The 17,639-nt window shown below is 40.9% G+C and overlaps 2 protein-coding genes across 3 annotated transcripts in view; both read right to left on the minus strand.

The window, feature by feature from the left end:
- LOC307044911 (vinculin-like) overlaps positions 1-9,509 on the minus strand; it is a 23,294-nt gene extending 13,785 nt beyond the window's left edge. The window contains exons 1-5 of one of the 2 annotated variants that reach the window (XM_079690347.1): positions 8,877-9,509; positions 3,357-3,427; positions 2,094-2,244; positions 1,159-1,267; positions 133-255 (exon numbers count right to left, since the gene is read on the minus strand). In XM_079690347.1, coding sequence (XP_079546473.1) covers positions 133-255; positions 1,159-1,267; positions 2,094-2,244; positions 3,357-3,427; positions 8,877-9,044 — 622 coding nt within the window. In that variant the 5' untranslated portion in view covers positions 9,045-9,509. Of the gene's footprint in view, positions 1-132; positions 256-482; positions 638-1,158; positions 1,268-2,093; positions 2,245-3,356; positions 3,428-8,876 lie in introns of those variants that run through there. The other variant, XM_079690348.1, reaches the window with a different exon arrangement.
- A 3,282-nt stretch (positions 9,510-12,791) lies between these two features.
- plaua (plasminogen activator, urokinase a) lies at positions 12,792-16,488 on the minus strand. The gene is made up of 11 exons (XM_079689845.1): positions 16,316-16,488; positions 15,671-15,775; positions 15,531-15,576; positions 15,304-15,442; positions 15,139-15,221; positions 15,011-15,052; positions 14,738-14,918; positions 14,483-14,628; positions 14,249-14,389; positions 14,015-14,169; positions 12,792-13,310 (listed from the first exon to the last, which is right to left on the minus strand). Exons 2-11 carry the CDS (start codon positions 15,719-15,721, stop codon positions 13,116-13,118), a joined length of 1,179 nt encoding a protein of 392 aa, XP_079545971.1. The 5' UTR covers positions 15,722-15,775; positions 16,316-16,488; the 3' UTR covers positions 12,792-13,115.
- Between the last annotated feature and the right edge of the window lie 1,151 nt (positions 16,489-17,639).

Raw genomic sequence — 17,639 nt, forward strand, 5'->3', positions numbered from 1 at the left:
ACACACACACACACACACACACACACACACACACACACACACACACACACACACACACACACACACACACACACACACACACACACACACACACACACACACACACACACACACACACACACACACACACACCTGATATTAGAACCGGCAGCAGCTCTTTGACAGTGCCCATGGAGTTGACGAGCATCTGTCTGTGTTCTTGGTGCGTCAGCTCCTGCTGCCTCTCCTCAATCATCTTTGACATTTTGGTCATCCCTGTGGAAAAATAAAATGTGGATTTATTGTCCGGTGAACATCAGAGGTAAATCAAACCAACAAGAAGGTAGAAAGCAGCAAGAGGTCGTGACCTTGGGTTTGTTAGCGTTAGCATCACAGTTTGACCAACATCCCAACAATCAGACTCTGAGGGCATTCCGCAGGTTATTCACCCCCTGAGTAGCTCTACCACGTCTAAACAGATCGTTACTTCACAAACGACTGACCTCGCACATTGACAGCATCAATCAAGTGTGGGAAAACCTCGGCATCAGATTGCCTCCAGCTCATCTGGATCCACTCTCATCTCAATCTCATCCACAGTGCTTTGACAACACAATTGACCTTTTACCTCTGATGATAAATAGCCTGTTTATATCTCCTGCCAATGAAAAGATTTTTAATTATGGCATCTTAGTTAATTTAGTTTTTCATCATGAGGGATTGATCTTTAACCAACAGAATAAAATAATACAAAGGTTAATTGTGCTATGAATTGACAAAAGATTGGGTCCAAATCCTGTATTGATTTGTCTTTCTAACAATCACAAACCAATAGAAAAATACTCCAAACATTAAGCAGTTTTCATTTTATAAATGCCAATATACTCGTGATTTTCATACATGACTGAAAACTAAATGGGATTTACAGCGCAACCTATTTTTCACCGTTGCTTATACTCATTTTTTAATGTCCAGTAATAATCTTGATTATTCTTTTGTTGATTAAAAATGCCTACAATGTTTATCCCCAAACACATTTTTGGATAGTTGCTCTGTGATTCTCAGTTTTAGTGATACCACATGAAACTTCACCCATTTGAGACATTTTTATAGTAGTCCATCTGAGTAGCAGCTTGAAGGCAGTTCTTTATTAAGAAAAAAAATTAAGCTCCTGCTGACCTGGCCCCAGGTTCTTGGTGTAAGTGATGAGGTCCTCCATGGTCTCCACCACCTCAGCTACTGTCAGATACTCTAGGATCCCTTTACACACCCGAATGATCTTACGCACCTAAGACACAAAACAACACGCATAATCAAAGCAGATCATGTATTCAGGCGTAAACAGGGCCTGATAATGATGATAAGATACAAACTTCTTTATAATATTAAGGACACATTTCTGTGTGTGCATCAGTTTTTTTTTTAGACATCTTAGTTTTCCTGTTCTTTGTGTGGTCTCTTTGTATGTTGTGTGTGTGTTCAGTCTTATGATGTACGTCTTGTGACTGTGTGAAGTTGCTCTTTTAAAAATGAGGCTAGTGATGAGCCATGGCGAGAATAATCACGTGCCCAATGTGATTCCACTTAAAACACACAGACACACACACAAATACACACCATACAGGCTGGTACATATCCATATACTCACACACAAAGAACCAGACACACACACAAACACACGTCCTGAGTTATGACAGAGGAAAGTAATTTGATCTCAGTGATTAGATCTTGCTGCATTTTAGACTCCATTACTATCTTGCTCTGAGCTGAGTTCCTCCTTCCTCTGTGCAGCTATATAAAGCTTTATTTCCCTGAAAGTAAGAGTGATTCCAGGTGGCACGCATGAGTTTAAACACACACACACACACACACACACACACACACACACACACACACACACACACACACACACACACACACACACACACACACACACACACACACACACACACACACACACACACACACACACACACACACACACACACACACACACACACACACACACACACACACACACACACACACACACACACACACACACACACACACACACACACACACACACACACACACACACACACACACACACACACACACACACACACACACACCTCTGCTTCATCAAAGGTAAGGAGCAGGTCTGACGTCCCGGACAGGATCCCTCTGGATCCATCGATCAGGTAATCTCGAGCGGGCACAGAATAGGGATCGGCCTTTAGCATCTGAGCCGCCTGGACCAGCTTAGAGCTCGAGTTCTCCACCCTGAAAATACACAGGCCGGCTTAAGACACTTACCAAACGTAGGAATTTATCGCCTTGTAAATCAAAAAGATCAGATCTCATGTCTAGCAAAGAAAACCATCTGCCACTCCTCAGAAGCTGCCCTCCTTGTAACAAGAGATGGTTAACAAGGTGCACATATAGACAAGTGCAACGAGTTAAAAGAGATTTTTCTATTTATTAATGCATTTTAAATGTTGTGTCAGCCATGTAAATAGCAATGACAAAGAGTTGATGTCCTGCAATCCAATCTGGGATTCAGGGTGTAGTGTGTTTCCAATAATCTAACGTATTTTTATTGCCAGTAGTAAAATGATAGTAAAATGCTTAACATTTCGGGCTTTCAGTTCTTATTTGATAAGCTATTCCTTAGAGATCAATGATTATCTTAACCTGAGGATGGATTTTAAGAGCACTTGCACAAAGCCCTCCTCTTTCTAACCCCCATTGGTCACGGTATCGATGGCTGCTGGTTCATCTATATTTAGTCTGGTTCACATTCCCACACGCCTCTTTCTAAGCCCCGTGAGTGAAATGTATGGTGTAGTGTCCCCGTGTATGTACGAATGGGCCTGAGAGACCAGTGTGTGGACCTGCTGGAGGTCTGGAAGCTTTTTATTTTTCACATATGAAAACTGAGCAATAATAAAAAAGGAAAAACGAAACGTAGGTCTACAAATTAAAGATATCAAACAAACAGAAAAAAACATGAACATACACAAAACTGCAACACATACTGCAAGCCAGATGTCTGGGTCGGAGTATTGCTGAGTAGAAGCTCTCCACTGGCACACTGAGTTCATGTCAGCTCTTTGGATGCAAGCTGGAAAACAACAAACAGCCTCTCAGCGGCCGGGATGCAGGGAGTCCGGCCTCGGCTTTAGAAGGGGCTCTTTGTTGCAGCTGGGAACACAGCCACGTTTCCTGACATTAAATCTTCTGGAATCCTCTTTTTAATAACTTCTCTATCTACTGAGATAAAGTGGATAATTGTTTATGATTTGGTCACTGGGTATTTCTGTGACTGTGAGTGAGGGGGAGGCATATCAAGAAACAAGTTGTTTTCTGGCACAGTGCTTTAGAGACACACTTACTTGATGAAAGCAGGAGGCATGTCTCTCTTCATCACCTGGTCCTCGGTGGTTTGAACCGTCTCCTTCCCCACCTGCAACACACACACAGATGGACCGTTTATTTTATTATCATTAGCTGCAGAGAGAGAGAGGAAATACTATTTAAGTGAGTGCTATTAATAGTCCGTGGGGTGAACGAGTGTGTATCAATCCACACGTATTTCAACCATGTGTGAATGTCATTTCTCTCAAGGTTCGAGGTGAGGCAGGCCGGGCTCAGGTTGGCTCCGGGTTCTGTTATTCAGCGTGAGGGCGCATCAGGGGAAATACTTTTTATGCAGCTCGACTGGAAGTCATCAGTACCACATAAACAATACGAAAGATGTTTGCTAGGAGGGTAATAACTTCCACAATAAATCAGGCACGAATGATATCTGAGACCTGGTAAATGTAAATAAGCTCTCTCTTTTAAACTGAAGTAATTGAACTTGAGCGTCCTCGCTGTGAGTATTGATTTTTCTATTAGAGTTCCTTGAATCTTTCCTTTCGGTCAATGCCGAACAGGGTTTTCTTCCTGAGAAAGTTTCAAACTAAAATGTTGACACAAATGTATTGAAACACATTGGGTTCCTCGACTACTTTTTTTCTGTGGATTTAGTTGTATACTCCGACAGTACTTTGTAAGTAAAACAATGCTTTGAGTCTGTTTTTTTTGTTGCAGTTAAACATTTCAGTGTCGCTGACAAAAAAAGACCAACTTCTCATGTTAAAGTAAAAGTAAGGCATGAGTATTTCTCCTCCATATTATATTTATTGTTTGCCTGTTTTGTCATAGAAATGGCACAACGCATCCATCTGTCCATACATCCATACATCCCCACACACAGTACTCTTTTCATCTGCAGATGTTCACATGGTGATGTAGTTGTCTGTCCGAAAAACCAAATGTCTCTAAAACACAGGCTCTCAAACACAAAATACAACCTACACACTCACAAGCATACGCCCGCACACACACTTGAGATGCAATTACAGTGAGATGATGACATCGGCCTATTGCTGCTGCGTCGATGAAAGCCAGTTAATAGACTTTCTGGCTCCAGAGACTGAGGAGGCAGCCATCATGCAGCACAACACAGATTCACCTTCACAACACTGCACCTTTTCGCCTTTGTGTAATTAATGTAGGCAACACATAAAACTCTTACTTTAAAAGGACCAAACTCTGACTTTTAAGCAGGAACTTAAACCAAACACCAGAAAACCTTTACCGTAATCTATATTTCTATATCAAAGTAAAGTGAAGATACAGCAATGGCAGTGCTTAAATAATTTCCTTTTAACCAATATGAATTAAAATTATACGATTGCATTCTACTCTTTTCACCCTCACAATATTTACAAATACATTTAGATTTATTTCTGTGGGATCCTTTATGTCTGGCAATGATGTCTGAATGAATGTTCACAAACAAAATAAGATTACAGTGATTGCAGCCGGGTGAATTTCCTTGTATAATAAACGCTGTGAGCTCCCGACTCTAAACAGAGAGGAATGCAGCTCTATAAGAAGATCTGCTGAAACCCTCCGGACTCGCAGTCACATCAGGTGACGGCACAAAGTGCTGTGTGAGTTTCCTGTAAACAGCAAAGCCTGAATCAATAATACATATTTAATGAGAAGTTAAGTGTTTTTCTGTACAGACTGTAAGTGTGATGTATGTGTGAGTGTATACATCATGAAAGCTGTGAATGCCTCAGCAGACAGCTGTCAATCAAAGCTAACACAATCGGTTAGCCCATCAGAGACCCTCAGGCATCAGCTCTAATGAAGATTCAGCTTTCATACTCTCTTTCTAATACATTATAATTGGAATAACAGTCCAGTCCGATACAAGACACAAGTTAACACAATAGTAAGCAAAGAGGAACACACCCCAAATAAAGAAAATCAAGTAAAGCTTTTAGGAATTTTCTAAATAATTAATGATTTCAAATGTTGACTGTGAAGTATTAGATTATAACGTTTTTTAATGACTTTTGGGAGAAGAAAAAATTACTGCCTTGCAGTGTTAAGGAATCGAAAAAAAGTAAAATATTGACATAATGTAAGACATTGTTAGCCTAATAACATTGACATTTGCAATAAATGGGTTTAATTGCGATAAATATCCAGATATACTCAGTTCTGCGCTTTTGCTTCTTTCAATAAGGGAGTGAATACATCACTCTATTTAGCTTTTTGTTTGTCTTCACCAACTCGGGTCGTAAAACACAAGGAACATTCTGTCAAAAAAAGAAAAAACGTTGTCATAACTAAACATTTCAGAATTTGATAACAAAATTAAAATGGATACCATTCTGCTAAAAGCCAGAAGTAGATCTAAGATGGACTGAGAAGCTGATGGCCAGAAACTGAAGAGCCATCGCCGGTCTGCCAATGAGCAACAAGAGATGGCTCATATTTACATGGCAGAGCAAGACGAGGACAGTTAGTGTGTGGGGTGTGTGTGTGTGTGTCTGTGTACAGTATGTGTGTGTATCGAGGGGGGGGGGGGGGGGGGGGGGGGGGGGCTATGATGCTAGCAGAGTCTGGTCTGAAGATGACAGAGACACTTTCCCTCCCTCACAGGGTGCCGGTGTCTGACTAAAAGTGTCTTGTTCTCCTCGTCTTGCTCCCCTCCTCTTCTTTCCTCATTCTGCATCACACCGTGCAACAGTTTCAGTCAACAATCTTCCTCCTCGCATCTCTGCCTTTCTTTCTCTCTCCAGTGTGTGGTTACTTCACTCAACGGTAAATCTATTTATTACTTACTCCCCCTCCCCCAGACATACTCAGGATCTATGTTGACTCCTTCAGGAGCAGATAGTTCCCAAACACTGAGGCAGCGCTCTGTCATTAGCACAACTTTGGCAAGTTTACGCTTTAAACCAAACGCACCAGCCGCATCCTTCAGATCTGAAGTTCAAGCAGTGTCAAAACCCACCACAACCTCTGACAGATTGAGACTGACACCATCTTATGTGTGTGTCTAAGTGTCTCCGTGACCTAGATTTGAAGTACCCCCCATAGCTAGCCCACCCTGGACGCGGTTAACGGTGTAATTGTATCAGTGTGTGCATTGGGACTCTTGTGATGCTGGCATGTTGCTGCTGTATACAGTGTTATATCTTAGCCCAAACTGCGCAAGTGTAGAAATGAATCATCTTTCTAAAATAAAGCATGTGCTCATTTGTGTGTATGAGCTTTAGGTGCCTTTTACATCCAATTAAGTTGATCTACCCAGCAACCAACCGGTGCTGATTTTACAAGCTCTGATCTCAAGCACCTTTTGTGCTCCCTTTCAACACTTTCTTGTCACCCACTTTGTAACTCTCACTACTTTATCAGTGGACTTCACAACTACTTATGATCTCCTCTGTATGTAGGCGTTTAGCTGTGCTCTTATTTAGAGTGTTAATGGCAACTGTATTTGCAAGAAAAATAAGAAATCTGAGGAGAGTTATAAGCATTGTTTTACTTTAAAGCATTTTACTTTTCCTTTATCTGGTATCCCTCAATTTTCTCCTCTGTCTGACACCATTGAGTGTCACTGTGTCCTCAACCCTTTTCTCTCCCTGTAGCGTTGCATCTTCATCATATGAGACCCGCCGAAGTGCCTTAGGGTGCTTTTAGCCTCCTTCTGCTCACTGTCCAAAAGGATCAGCTGAATGGAAAGGGGATGGAAAGAGAGAGATGGAGAGGTGTGCCCAGCAGCAAAGGGATGTCAAGGACCGGATGGTATCGGTAAAAGGGAGATTTTCTAAACCAAACCCAATAGCCCTTTTCATTATCAGTTAATGAGATATTTATCGACTTGATCTTGATTGTCCTTGGAAAGGGAAGCAGAAGCATTCTAAACTTTGTCCAGACAGCTATACAATAAAAGAGGCCTTATTCCCTGTACAATTTAACAAAGAAAAAAATGTGAAATGTACTTTATTGCCGTGATAAGTGCGACCTACCCAATGTGAATTTGCATAATCAAAATGTTTTCTCACTGCAAAAACCCTCTAAGGTACACGTTCACTGGCTGAATATTATATATATACACAACAGCTACAACTACATATTTTTTAACAAGTCAGCGAGCGGTTTAGTCCTTTCCCAACAAGAAATCATGTTTCCCCTGTTAATACGATTTCAAACTTTTCCCCCAAAAAGTAGCCAACAGAGGGGGGCAGTACGAGAGGGGTCACACTAAGGTGATTCAGAACAATAAACACTTACATATAGGTGAGAGAAAGAGACATCCGTCCTGATGCTCAACAAAGAAGTATAAAGCTTAAAAAAAGGAGTGTATACAAATCTTTAGTCTGACACACAACCTGCATTAACAGTTTTCCTGAGAGGTCTGCTCCATCAACTGTGGTCTCCTACGTACATTTAAAATCCGAATGACATGAAACCAGCTTATTTTCCTGATAATTGAGGCGTAAACGGGAGAGTGTTTCCTTCTGTATGTGGCCGATTTCTTCTAAGTGATTAAGGCCTGGTTGCCCCTGCATCAATAACAATGACCCGGATCGGCATTAATGATGTGGCCCGTACTGATTTTTCCAGTCAGAGCATGCCGAAGAGACATCCTCTGACCTAAGCTTGACTCTTTCTTTACAAAATTACAAATTAGATTCAAGGAGAACGAAAAATAAACCAGACAGAGGAGGTGAAATGGGTAAAGCAGAGGGGTCAAGGTTGGGTTGGGAGAGAACCGGGAGTGAAGGAGTTCATATGAAAGGGGGATGGGAGTCTGATAAATGACCCCAGTGAATATATATTATTTATGAGTTTCACAATGGGCTGAGGTTCTTAACTGCATTGTTCTATAACTTCAAATTCTGCTATAATCTAACTCGGTTTAATGGAGTCCATGGCACAAGTGACATTTCCCTCTCTTCTGATTACCTGTGTGTGTGTGTGTGTGTGTGTGTGTGTGTGTGTGTGTGTGTGTGTGTGTGTGTGTGTGTGTGTGTGTGTGTGTGTGTGTGTGTGTGAGAGAGAGAGAGAGAGAGAGAGAGAGAGAGAGAGAGAGAGAGAGAGAGAGAGAGAAACAGCATCCTGTTAATTCAATCAGAACTCGTTCCTTCCCCACAAACTTCATTGAGCTCATCTGATTACCACTATGGACAGAGTTTGACATTATTGTTTGTGTCTCTGTCAGACACGCACACAAAAACTACTGCAGGAGCTCGTGAAACACGCACGAGCGTCAGCTGGCTGTGTGTTGTGATAGTTTTATATCACTTTGATGGCGAGCAAAGATCAAGATGGGATTGCAATAAATCTGTGAAAGCCATATAAACGTACTGATCCATGTGCAGTGCAAGGTAGTTTGATGACCTATAGGGCTTATTTATAATTGATTAAATAAAAGCCTAAGTCACAGTTGGTGTCCACATATGTAGATTTCGAACTTTGGATTATAAATGCCACTGGATGCACACACTTTTTGGACTGAAGCTTTCAGTGAATTGACGCCCTGGTTCCAGCTCGGGACTCACCCGTACAAGGTTGCTGACCGCCGCCTGCACCGCGGCCACCGGCACTGTCAGATCCGGGATGGCTTTACCGTCCACCTCCCCCTCCTCGTGCATGATGACCAGGTGGGAGATCTGCTGGGCCACCGGCTCCAGAATACTCTCAATGGTCTTGGTGTGAAACACCGGCATCGTGAACGACTTTACCGCAGCCCCGACAGAAGAAAGGCGGCTGGTGGTTCCAGCACTGAATATCCCCCTCTCTCCTCTCCTCTCCTCTCCTCTCCTTCCCTCTCCTCTCCTCACCGACACCGACAGGAGGACAAATCCCGAGTTCTCAGTCCAGCGTCTCTCCTCCCAGGGTGCACCGTCTCCTCTGGTGAGCACCTCGAATAAGGCTGGACTCAGACGGTCGGTGTCCTCCTGTGGGAGCGACCCAAATCGTGACAGAAGGAATCACCGCACTTCGCCCAATCACAGTCAAGGAATACAGCTGCCAAGCGGGTTGGTGCGCACTGACGCTTTCCCTGCACGCACACGCACGCATACACATTAAACACAGACACAGCAAGTGAAAGCGCTTCCCAAATTACGTCATGCATGCCAGTGGCCCCAAAAAGGAAATTGTTGGGGGTAAGTTGATGGGAAAAGACTGTGATTCCAAGAGGTGTTAGGAGGCTACAACAGGACACGGTTGTAAACCTGATCCGTGTTTGGAGGGTGCTTCGAAGCTCAGCTCCACATGCATGATAGACCTACACTGGAGGTGAGATCAGGTGGTGCAGCATGATGTTCAAGATAACTGGTGGAGAGTGAAGCTGCAAAGTTTCACCTGACATACGATCTGTGTTCATTAAAAGGTGGGTCAGGAGTTCATGTCTCCAGGCCTAAATGTCCAGGTCTAAATAAAGACCAAGGATTCAACTTGCTGCTGCTGCTGAGAGCGTGTCCAGCAGAAGGATTCTCACAGATCCTGCTCCTCACCTACACTGCTACACCTACTTCCTCACTTTGACACAGAGGAACTTTGATGAACAGCTGTCCTACTGGTTTAACACCCACCTGACAGGTTGCACATGACATCGTGTTGCATTAAAGAGAAATAATCAGATCTAACAATAAGTTATGGGTGTTTGTGTTTTTCTCTGCTACCCCAGATTTGAATATGTGCTTGATTTGAAACTTGAGACCCCCCCTTGCAGTAAAAAAGAGTGGTATTGTTTACTTCTAAGACCCTGTGTCCATTGCAAAGTACCCTAATTTGGGTGTAGCCAAGCGGCGGCTATCCAAACCAGGGAGACTGGACACTCTTGTCCGCCTTGTCAGAAAATATCCTGTTATTCCTCTCCTTTTCATTCTGCCTGTCTCCTCTCCTCTTGTTTAGTTTGGTGTTATTTAATTTCATCTACTCCCTTTTATCCTTTGTCTCCACTTCCACCTGGGCTCTCCTGTCCTCTCCTTTCCTTTTCTGTCCTTTTATTATCCTCTCTCTATCTTTTTTTCTCAACCTGTCCCCTCTCCTCTCCTTTCGTCTCCTCTCTTCTCATCCCTCCTCTCCTCGTCCTAAGGAATTGTCCTTAAAGAGGAGTAAGACTCATACTCGCAGCATCTGAAATCCATATATGGATGGAGGCAGAGTAGAGGAGCATAAAAGTAAACCGCTCTCTGTGAGTAATTGAGGAGGAATAGTCTGAACTGTTACAGGCTCCAGTAGCACTGCTGTGAACTATCTGTATATGTGCACTTGTCCAAACAGACTTTGATAGAAAGCATTGGAGCAAGTTGCTAAGCAAGGTTTGAAGTATGCTTTTAACAATGTCTTAATGACCAGCTATATTGTGGTTGTTCAGTGCTCTCAAATATAGCTGCTTCAAATGATTACCCCACAATACATCTTTCCTCTTTGTATGTTGCTGTTGTATTTGCAGATTGTTTTTCATTATTGGAGCAAAGGTGCTCAGCATTCCTGTGAATCGTTACTTTTTTGGAGTGGGGTGTAGGTGTTGGAGGTATGGGGTATTAGACAGAGAGGTGTGAGTCAGTAGACAGCCGCACATGTAAGCACTCGCCGCACTGAATCTTTCCTGGGAATCATAAGTAGGCTGACAAGAGTTGGCGCTTGGCTTTCTCCACAGAACCATGTTTAGTAGAGCTCCTTTTATTTGTACCATGCTGCATAAACAATAGTGTCTTACTGACTCCTTAAAAATAGAAGAACTAAAGAGTAGTTTGCCTTCATTACAGTTGATTCTGGGACAGACAGGATTTTGTACGAACATTCATGCTACCCAGAGGATGGTTTAGATTTTTTTTAGATACACCCTAATTTTGTTCTACTGCAATTATGAGGTAAAAAAATGTATGGTTTTGAGTGAAATGTTTCAATTTGTATTCGGTTGTCATGAAATTTGGAGATACATTTATGTCCAACAACTTTGGTGATCCCCTCACTTTCCTTCCATAGCACCATCATAACGTTAAAGGTAACCTATTATGCAAAATCCACTTTTTAATGTATTTTATACATAAACATGTGTCCTCTCTTTTTGTCCTGATCCATTTATATAAAAACCTGTCTGAAAATGAGCTGATCAGATTTTGGTCACTTTATGATGTCATAACGATGTTTTGGCTTGTGTAACCATTAGCCAATCACCAACCAAGGAGGGACCCACCCACCTTATCACCTGAATCTCCTCCTATAGAGTACCATTGTGTTCTTTTTAACCAAATATCTCTCAGAGGGGCGTGGGGAGTGGTCCCTTATTTTCATCTAAAGTAACAGACACAGAATCAGCACGTTTGAAACAGGGCTGAAACAGAGGGGATTGTGGGATGCTACAATGGGTGATCTGTTTGGTATTTGGAGCCAAACACTTCAGAGACATGTATTGTATATATCTGAGACCTATAATATATTGATGAAAAAGAGTATAATAGGGGACCTTTAAGTTGTAAACAATGTTTATGGCTTATGACTTAGTATACAAAACCACTACAATTCCCATGAGTCTCAGCTGTGGTATTTTTAAAGTGCTAATTATTACAAGTTAGTATACTAACACACTAAACTGAGATGGTGTCCACGGTAACAATATATTATACCAGATAAACATCAGCATGTTTCTTTTATTCACCTTGAGAAGGTGAGAATTACATGCAGCACATATAGACTGGAAGTCAAGTCAGGCAACAAAAAGGCTAGGTTTCTGTCCCATGTGTCATTTACAGCATCTAAGCTCAGCTGCCATTTGTTTGTTTTATTCCAACTACAGAATAAGAAGAAGAATCTACTGCTGAGTCATTTGGATAGTTTAGATGTTTAGTGGATTTATTCATGATGTCTGAGAGATACAAGAACAAAGGCCCAGGAATATGGGTATATTTATGTTTAATTAATATAATGTTTCATTTAAAGTCTTCTTTAGTATTTCTGGTCTGACTCATATTGCAGTTTATTAGTATTTGAAAAGTCAAAACTTCTGAATTTGCAGTCTCTGAAAAGTGTGACAAGTGTGGATTAAACCTACATCTGTCTTCAGTTATGAAAATACTCACTCTGTTTGGATTTCATTATTGTTTTATATTCAAATACTTGTGATTTTCAGTAGGTTTGATACTGGGCTTCCTAATCTTTTACCCAACAGTGCCCTCCAGTGTTTGACTTAAGGACACATTCACTACAGGCCTAATGAACTGAAGTAAACTCAACACACTGAGTACCACTGACTTGCTTTAGGTTTCTAAATGTCTGCTGTCAATATTGTAAAATATATATTCCTTCACTTTTAACAAACATATGTATTTCCTCTAGCAGAACTCGCTGCTCTTATCAGACTGTGGGCCTGTGATGAGTAAGATTGTGTGTAATATCTTCATGATTTGAAGAGTATGCATGCAGGAACCTACACATTTGGAGAATAATGAAAACAATAAACATGTTATACAAATACTTTATTTATTATATAAAGAAAATACTCAATCGCAGGACCAGCCTTTATATAAAATGATTTTTAAATTAAATTACATAAATAAATAAACGTATTTTCTTATAGCTTGTTAAAAAATCCGTACTTCCAATCTTGATGCACAAGCAGCATTACAAAAAGGATACACTATATACAGAAAAATATATTTTGAAAAAACATTCATTTAAACCTGTTACAATAAATCTCTGTGCAAACTATTTTTAATTTAACATGAACTGCTGCCAACGTTTCATTACAGGGATGAATTGCCCAAAAGGTATCTGTCGCCACAGCTTCATTTTTGGGGATAGATGGATCCTTTGGTGATTTCTGGAAGCCCGGTTTTTTCTGCGATCCACTTGTTGTAGTTGGTGACTCGAGTGTAAACTCCTGGTTTGTTCCTCTTGGCACAGCCATCTCCCCAGCTCACCACGCCAAACAGGAACATCCGCCCTGCCGCTTCACGCACCATCGGACCACCAGAGTCACCCTGAGGGGGGAGGAACTGTCAGTCACTGCTCACAGATAAAAGTAAGTCATTGTAAAGGCTCATATGAACACCAACTGTCTATAAACCAAGTGATGAAGCTACGACAGTGTAGGCATTATATGTACTAGGGCCCCTTGAGCTTCTAGTGCACCAGAATATCTCTAAACTTTTTTGAAAATGTATGATTAATACACTTTTTATGTAAGGCAGAGTTAAAATATTAACAACACAACTAAATTCCTCCATTGAAATTCTCAATAATCTATAGGCTTTAATAAAATAAAATGTTTGAACCTTTTTGAACAATTTGTGATAAATTCATATCTTATATGTGAATGTTTTTATTTGTATACATATCGAAATGAACATTTTGGAGGGTTATTGTTGTGCATATGACCATATCAATCCTGAAATGTAGTAAAAAAACAACAACATATGAACGTGAAAATATAAAATGCAAAAAAAGGTTAGAAGATCCCAAAATCTGAACATTAACAATAAACATAACCTTAAGGCAGAATACACTTGTAGTTACTCTAACCTCAGGGAGAGGAAAGAGCAGGCCTTAAATGCTGCTGAAGCTTGAAATATATTGTATATTTCTATTTTAGATTATAACTTCCTTTAAGTTCTGTAAGCACTTATGTTTTTGGTGCAACACTTAAAGCCTTCAGACATTCCTTTACACTGGGTTCTTTGCTCACCTGGCAGGCGTCGGTGCTCCAGTCAGGGCTAGCAGCACAGATCATGTTCTCAGTGAGACGATCGTCATACTGTGATTCCCTTGTGCAGTCAGACTTGGACAGCAGTTTCACCTCGGTCTCCTTCAGGTACTGTGAGTAACGTTTGCCAAATGAAGCTAACAAAAGTAAGAATTAGTCAAACGGCTGAGAGGTCAGTCTTGAATCTGTAGGTTAGAGGTTTTGCAGTATACATACAATGTTTCTCCAACCCAAATCCTGCGATGCTGCACTGAAATCCTGCAGGAAGCTGAGTGTGAGCAGGAGGAAGACACACCATGCGTGCAGATGCTGACCTCACCGCACATCCTCCATTACGGCTTTTGATCTTCAACAGTGCTGAAAGGCAAAGACAAAGCTATGAGTCCTGCACACAACGCACTCACATGACTCTTTTCCTGTCACACATAAACAAAGGTCAATTTTGCACACCTATGTCATTGTTATAGTTGTAATTATTGTATTCTTGGTGGATGATCAGTTCTTCCACAGTGAAGTTCTGCTGCCTGTCAGCATCTGTTTCATTAATGGCAGTCTTCCCCAGGTATACAGACAGTTTCCGGGTTTTAGTCGTCGGTCTGAACAAAAAACAAACACCAGTTTGTAAACATATTACATACCCATATGAGTCATATTGCCATTATGAGAATTGCACTAGAGGAAATGATGCATTGTGTTTTTTCTCACCCGTCAGCGAAGCAGTGTGCGGCAGTCAGAACCCAGCACGGTGCGATGAGGGAGCCGCCACAGAGGAAAACGGAGCGCTTATGAAAGATAGCAGCGACCCAAGGGTGGGACTCTATGGGTGTGAATGAACCACCCACAATTCTATTTGCCCTTCGCTCAGTCCTCTCACCACATGTCAGTTCTGCAGGGACACACAGGACGAATCAGTGAGTGATAATGAAGGAAATCACACGATGACATTGAGAAGAAAGTGTGTTTTAATAATAAAACTACCTGTATCCACAGCCGGTGAAGGTTTCACTGTTGGTGTAGAGCCTGCATAGGATCAGAAAACAGAAATCATTACAAAAATGTCAGAAATACAACACTACAATGTTTTTAAAATCCTGGTTGAACCTTACATCTGGTAATGCTGCAAAACTCTTTCACAATCCTGCTTCCTCTCCAGACATGGCACCATGGCATCAAGCTCTGGTTAGGATTCCTAGCATTCAAGTAAAGCAATATTAAACACACAATACCCCTCTTTTACGCATCTGGACCCAGATTGTTGAATTTAAGCTTACCTGCAGTATTTATGGTCCCCGAGTCCCTTTGAAGCTCCTGAAGGGGTTGTAAACCTGTTCCAGTTGAGACATCTTCTGCCTAATGCCGACTTATATTCAAATCCCCTGTAACTGCTGCCATCCCCGGATAGACACATCTCTAAAGGATAATTTCAAAGAATATTTAATATCTCTCAGCAGTTGCAACAAATGCAGAATATTAAGATCTGCCCTGAAAGTTGACTTACCCCTGTTTTTGCCTCTGGGTTCAGGTGACCATCTTCGAGAAAAAGCCTAAATGAAGCACACACAAACTTGGTTAAGACATTTTTATCCCCCCTTGGTATGACTATTAAACTTGAAATGACTTCCTATTATCATTGCTTACCAAATCAAAGCTGTATACAGCAAGTACGGCGATGATGGCGAAAATGTTCATCTTCACTTCTGGTTTCAATTCTCTTTTGTGGGGATATTTTTAACTGGAGATGGACTGAAAAAAAGAAGAAATATAACTGGGGTGCAACAAAACAACACTGGAAGTCTTAGTTTGAAACTCCTCTGCCCTTATGAGGAGTCAATGTTAAACCACATGACAGGACAGAAACAAGTGTGTCTAATGAACGGACATGTGCTTTCTGTGTCTGCGTTTTTTTGCACCAGTTCACACCCTTTTACATTTCTGTTGATTGCTGACTGACATTTTTTGCATGGGGAAAATACTGTGCTGTGGATATTTATGTGAAAAGAACAGATACATGATGCTAATTGCGTGCAATTGGTCCTGTAAACAGTCTCTGTACAGTGAGTGCAATATCGCTTTATTTAGTTGATTACTCCATGGCATGTTCACACTATTAAGCCTACATTGCATTAGTTTGACACAGAAACAACTTGATAAGGATAAAAGAAAACAGTTGTCTTGTTATAACTTTATTTTTGATTCACAGTTTTGTGTGTTAACTTGATTTGACTATATCATTCATACACTAGCTATATGTTTCTGAATGCAGCAGATTAAAAACATAAATACCTTTCTTTCCAAAATTGCAATCCCGATGAAGGTCTTTGTTTTTTCTTCCAGTTGAAATGACTGTTATCTCCTCTCTGTATCCTCCGCTGTGCTCTCCTGTCAGGACTCGTGCTGTTAGTCTCTCTGGTGGTGCAGTGCTGATCTCCCTACATTTCCTCCCATTTAAAAACACTCAGCTTCAAGTGGGAGGGGTTTAGGAGGAAGTATGAAAACTTCACTGGAGCTCAATTGCTGATCAGCAAAATCTTGACCAAATAATTTGTCATGTCTTGTGACACATGCGCTGCCAACACCCCCTCCTTCCCCTTAAACCGCACTGATATGTTCAAAATAAAATATCCTAAATTGGTCATGTGTGGTCAACTGTTGTAGCTGTGTGTGCAGAAGAGCACATCCTATTCAAAGCTAGTACAAGGTTTGAGATTCAGGATTGAAATAGTATTTAAACATTCGTTCTGTAATAGAAATGTGAGAATTAGAGACAAGAATATATCATCAGAAAAAAAGACTATTTTGTGTTGCCATAATATGAAGTTCCAATGTACAAATTGCTGTTGTTTTACTTTAACATCGAAGCAAACTCAAGTGCTCTACATGAATTCAGTAAAACTGGAATTTAATTAATGAATTACACATGTTCCCTTGTAATTGTCTTGCAGGATATTGTATGAAACACAAAATGTTTCCACATGGCAATGATACATATTGTATGAATTATGTGGCTTTGTCCAATTTCGCATGGAAAAACGTAGTGAGCTTTTCTTTTTTGGAGGCATCATAACTGTGAAGAAAAACCTTTCCTAATGTCTTTTGCATGAATTCCATTTTGTTCAGACTCCGGGGAGGGGGAATTTCAACAAATGTTAAGATATTTCTGTGATTTAAACATCCCTATGCTGAGGGGTTCGTCCTCATTAAATAATACAGACGCTTAATCGAGTGTGTCGATGGCACTTTATTCATTATTAATTAATTAGTTTTTGTGTGAAATTATACTGTAGCAATCTCACTCCTTACATAAGCACGCCATGCAATTCATCTTAACTGAGTTGCATATCCTCTTGAATCATCGGCCTGTGACGACATGCAGGCAGCTGCATCATCAATCAAGACTAATTGAACTCACCTATTCCTGAGAAATGAATAGTATCTAGTATTTCTAGATAACTGAGTTTAGGATAGGATTAAATATAGTTTCATGTCCCAGTAGGGAAATTGGTATTTGATTCATTTGCCACTTATATGACTTTTCATTGTAGCCTATCTGCCTTCATGTAGAACATTTAACAACAGATAAATAAAGCCTCACGTAATAGAGCACATC

The sequence above is a fragment of the Notothenia rossii genome (assembly GCF_949606895.1).
Source record: "Notothenia rossii genome assembly, chromosome: 6".
Taxonomy (NCBI): domain Eukaryota; kingdom Metazoa; phylum Chordata; class Actinopteri; order Perciformes; family Nototheniidae; genus Notothenia; species Notothenia rossii.

What these genes read in the sequence shown, in the direction of transcription:
- plaua (XM_079689845.1), bottom strand. Translation starts at nt 15,721, where the DNA reads ATGAACATTTTCGCCATCATCGCCGTACTTGCTGTATACAGCTTTGAT. An exon ending in CTGTATACAGCTTTGATTTG is followed by an intron (nt 15,577 to 15,670) that starts GTAAGCAATGAT and finishes TGCTTCATTTAG; the next exon opens with GCTTTTTCTCGAAGATGGTC. An exon ending in ACCCAGAGGCAAAAACAGGG is followed by an intron (nt 15,443 to 15,530) that starts GTAAGTCAACTT and finishes ATTATCCTTTAG; the next exon opens with AGATGTGTCTATCCGGGGAT.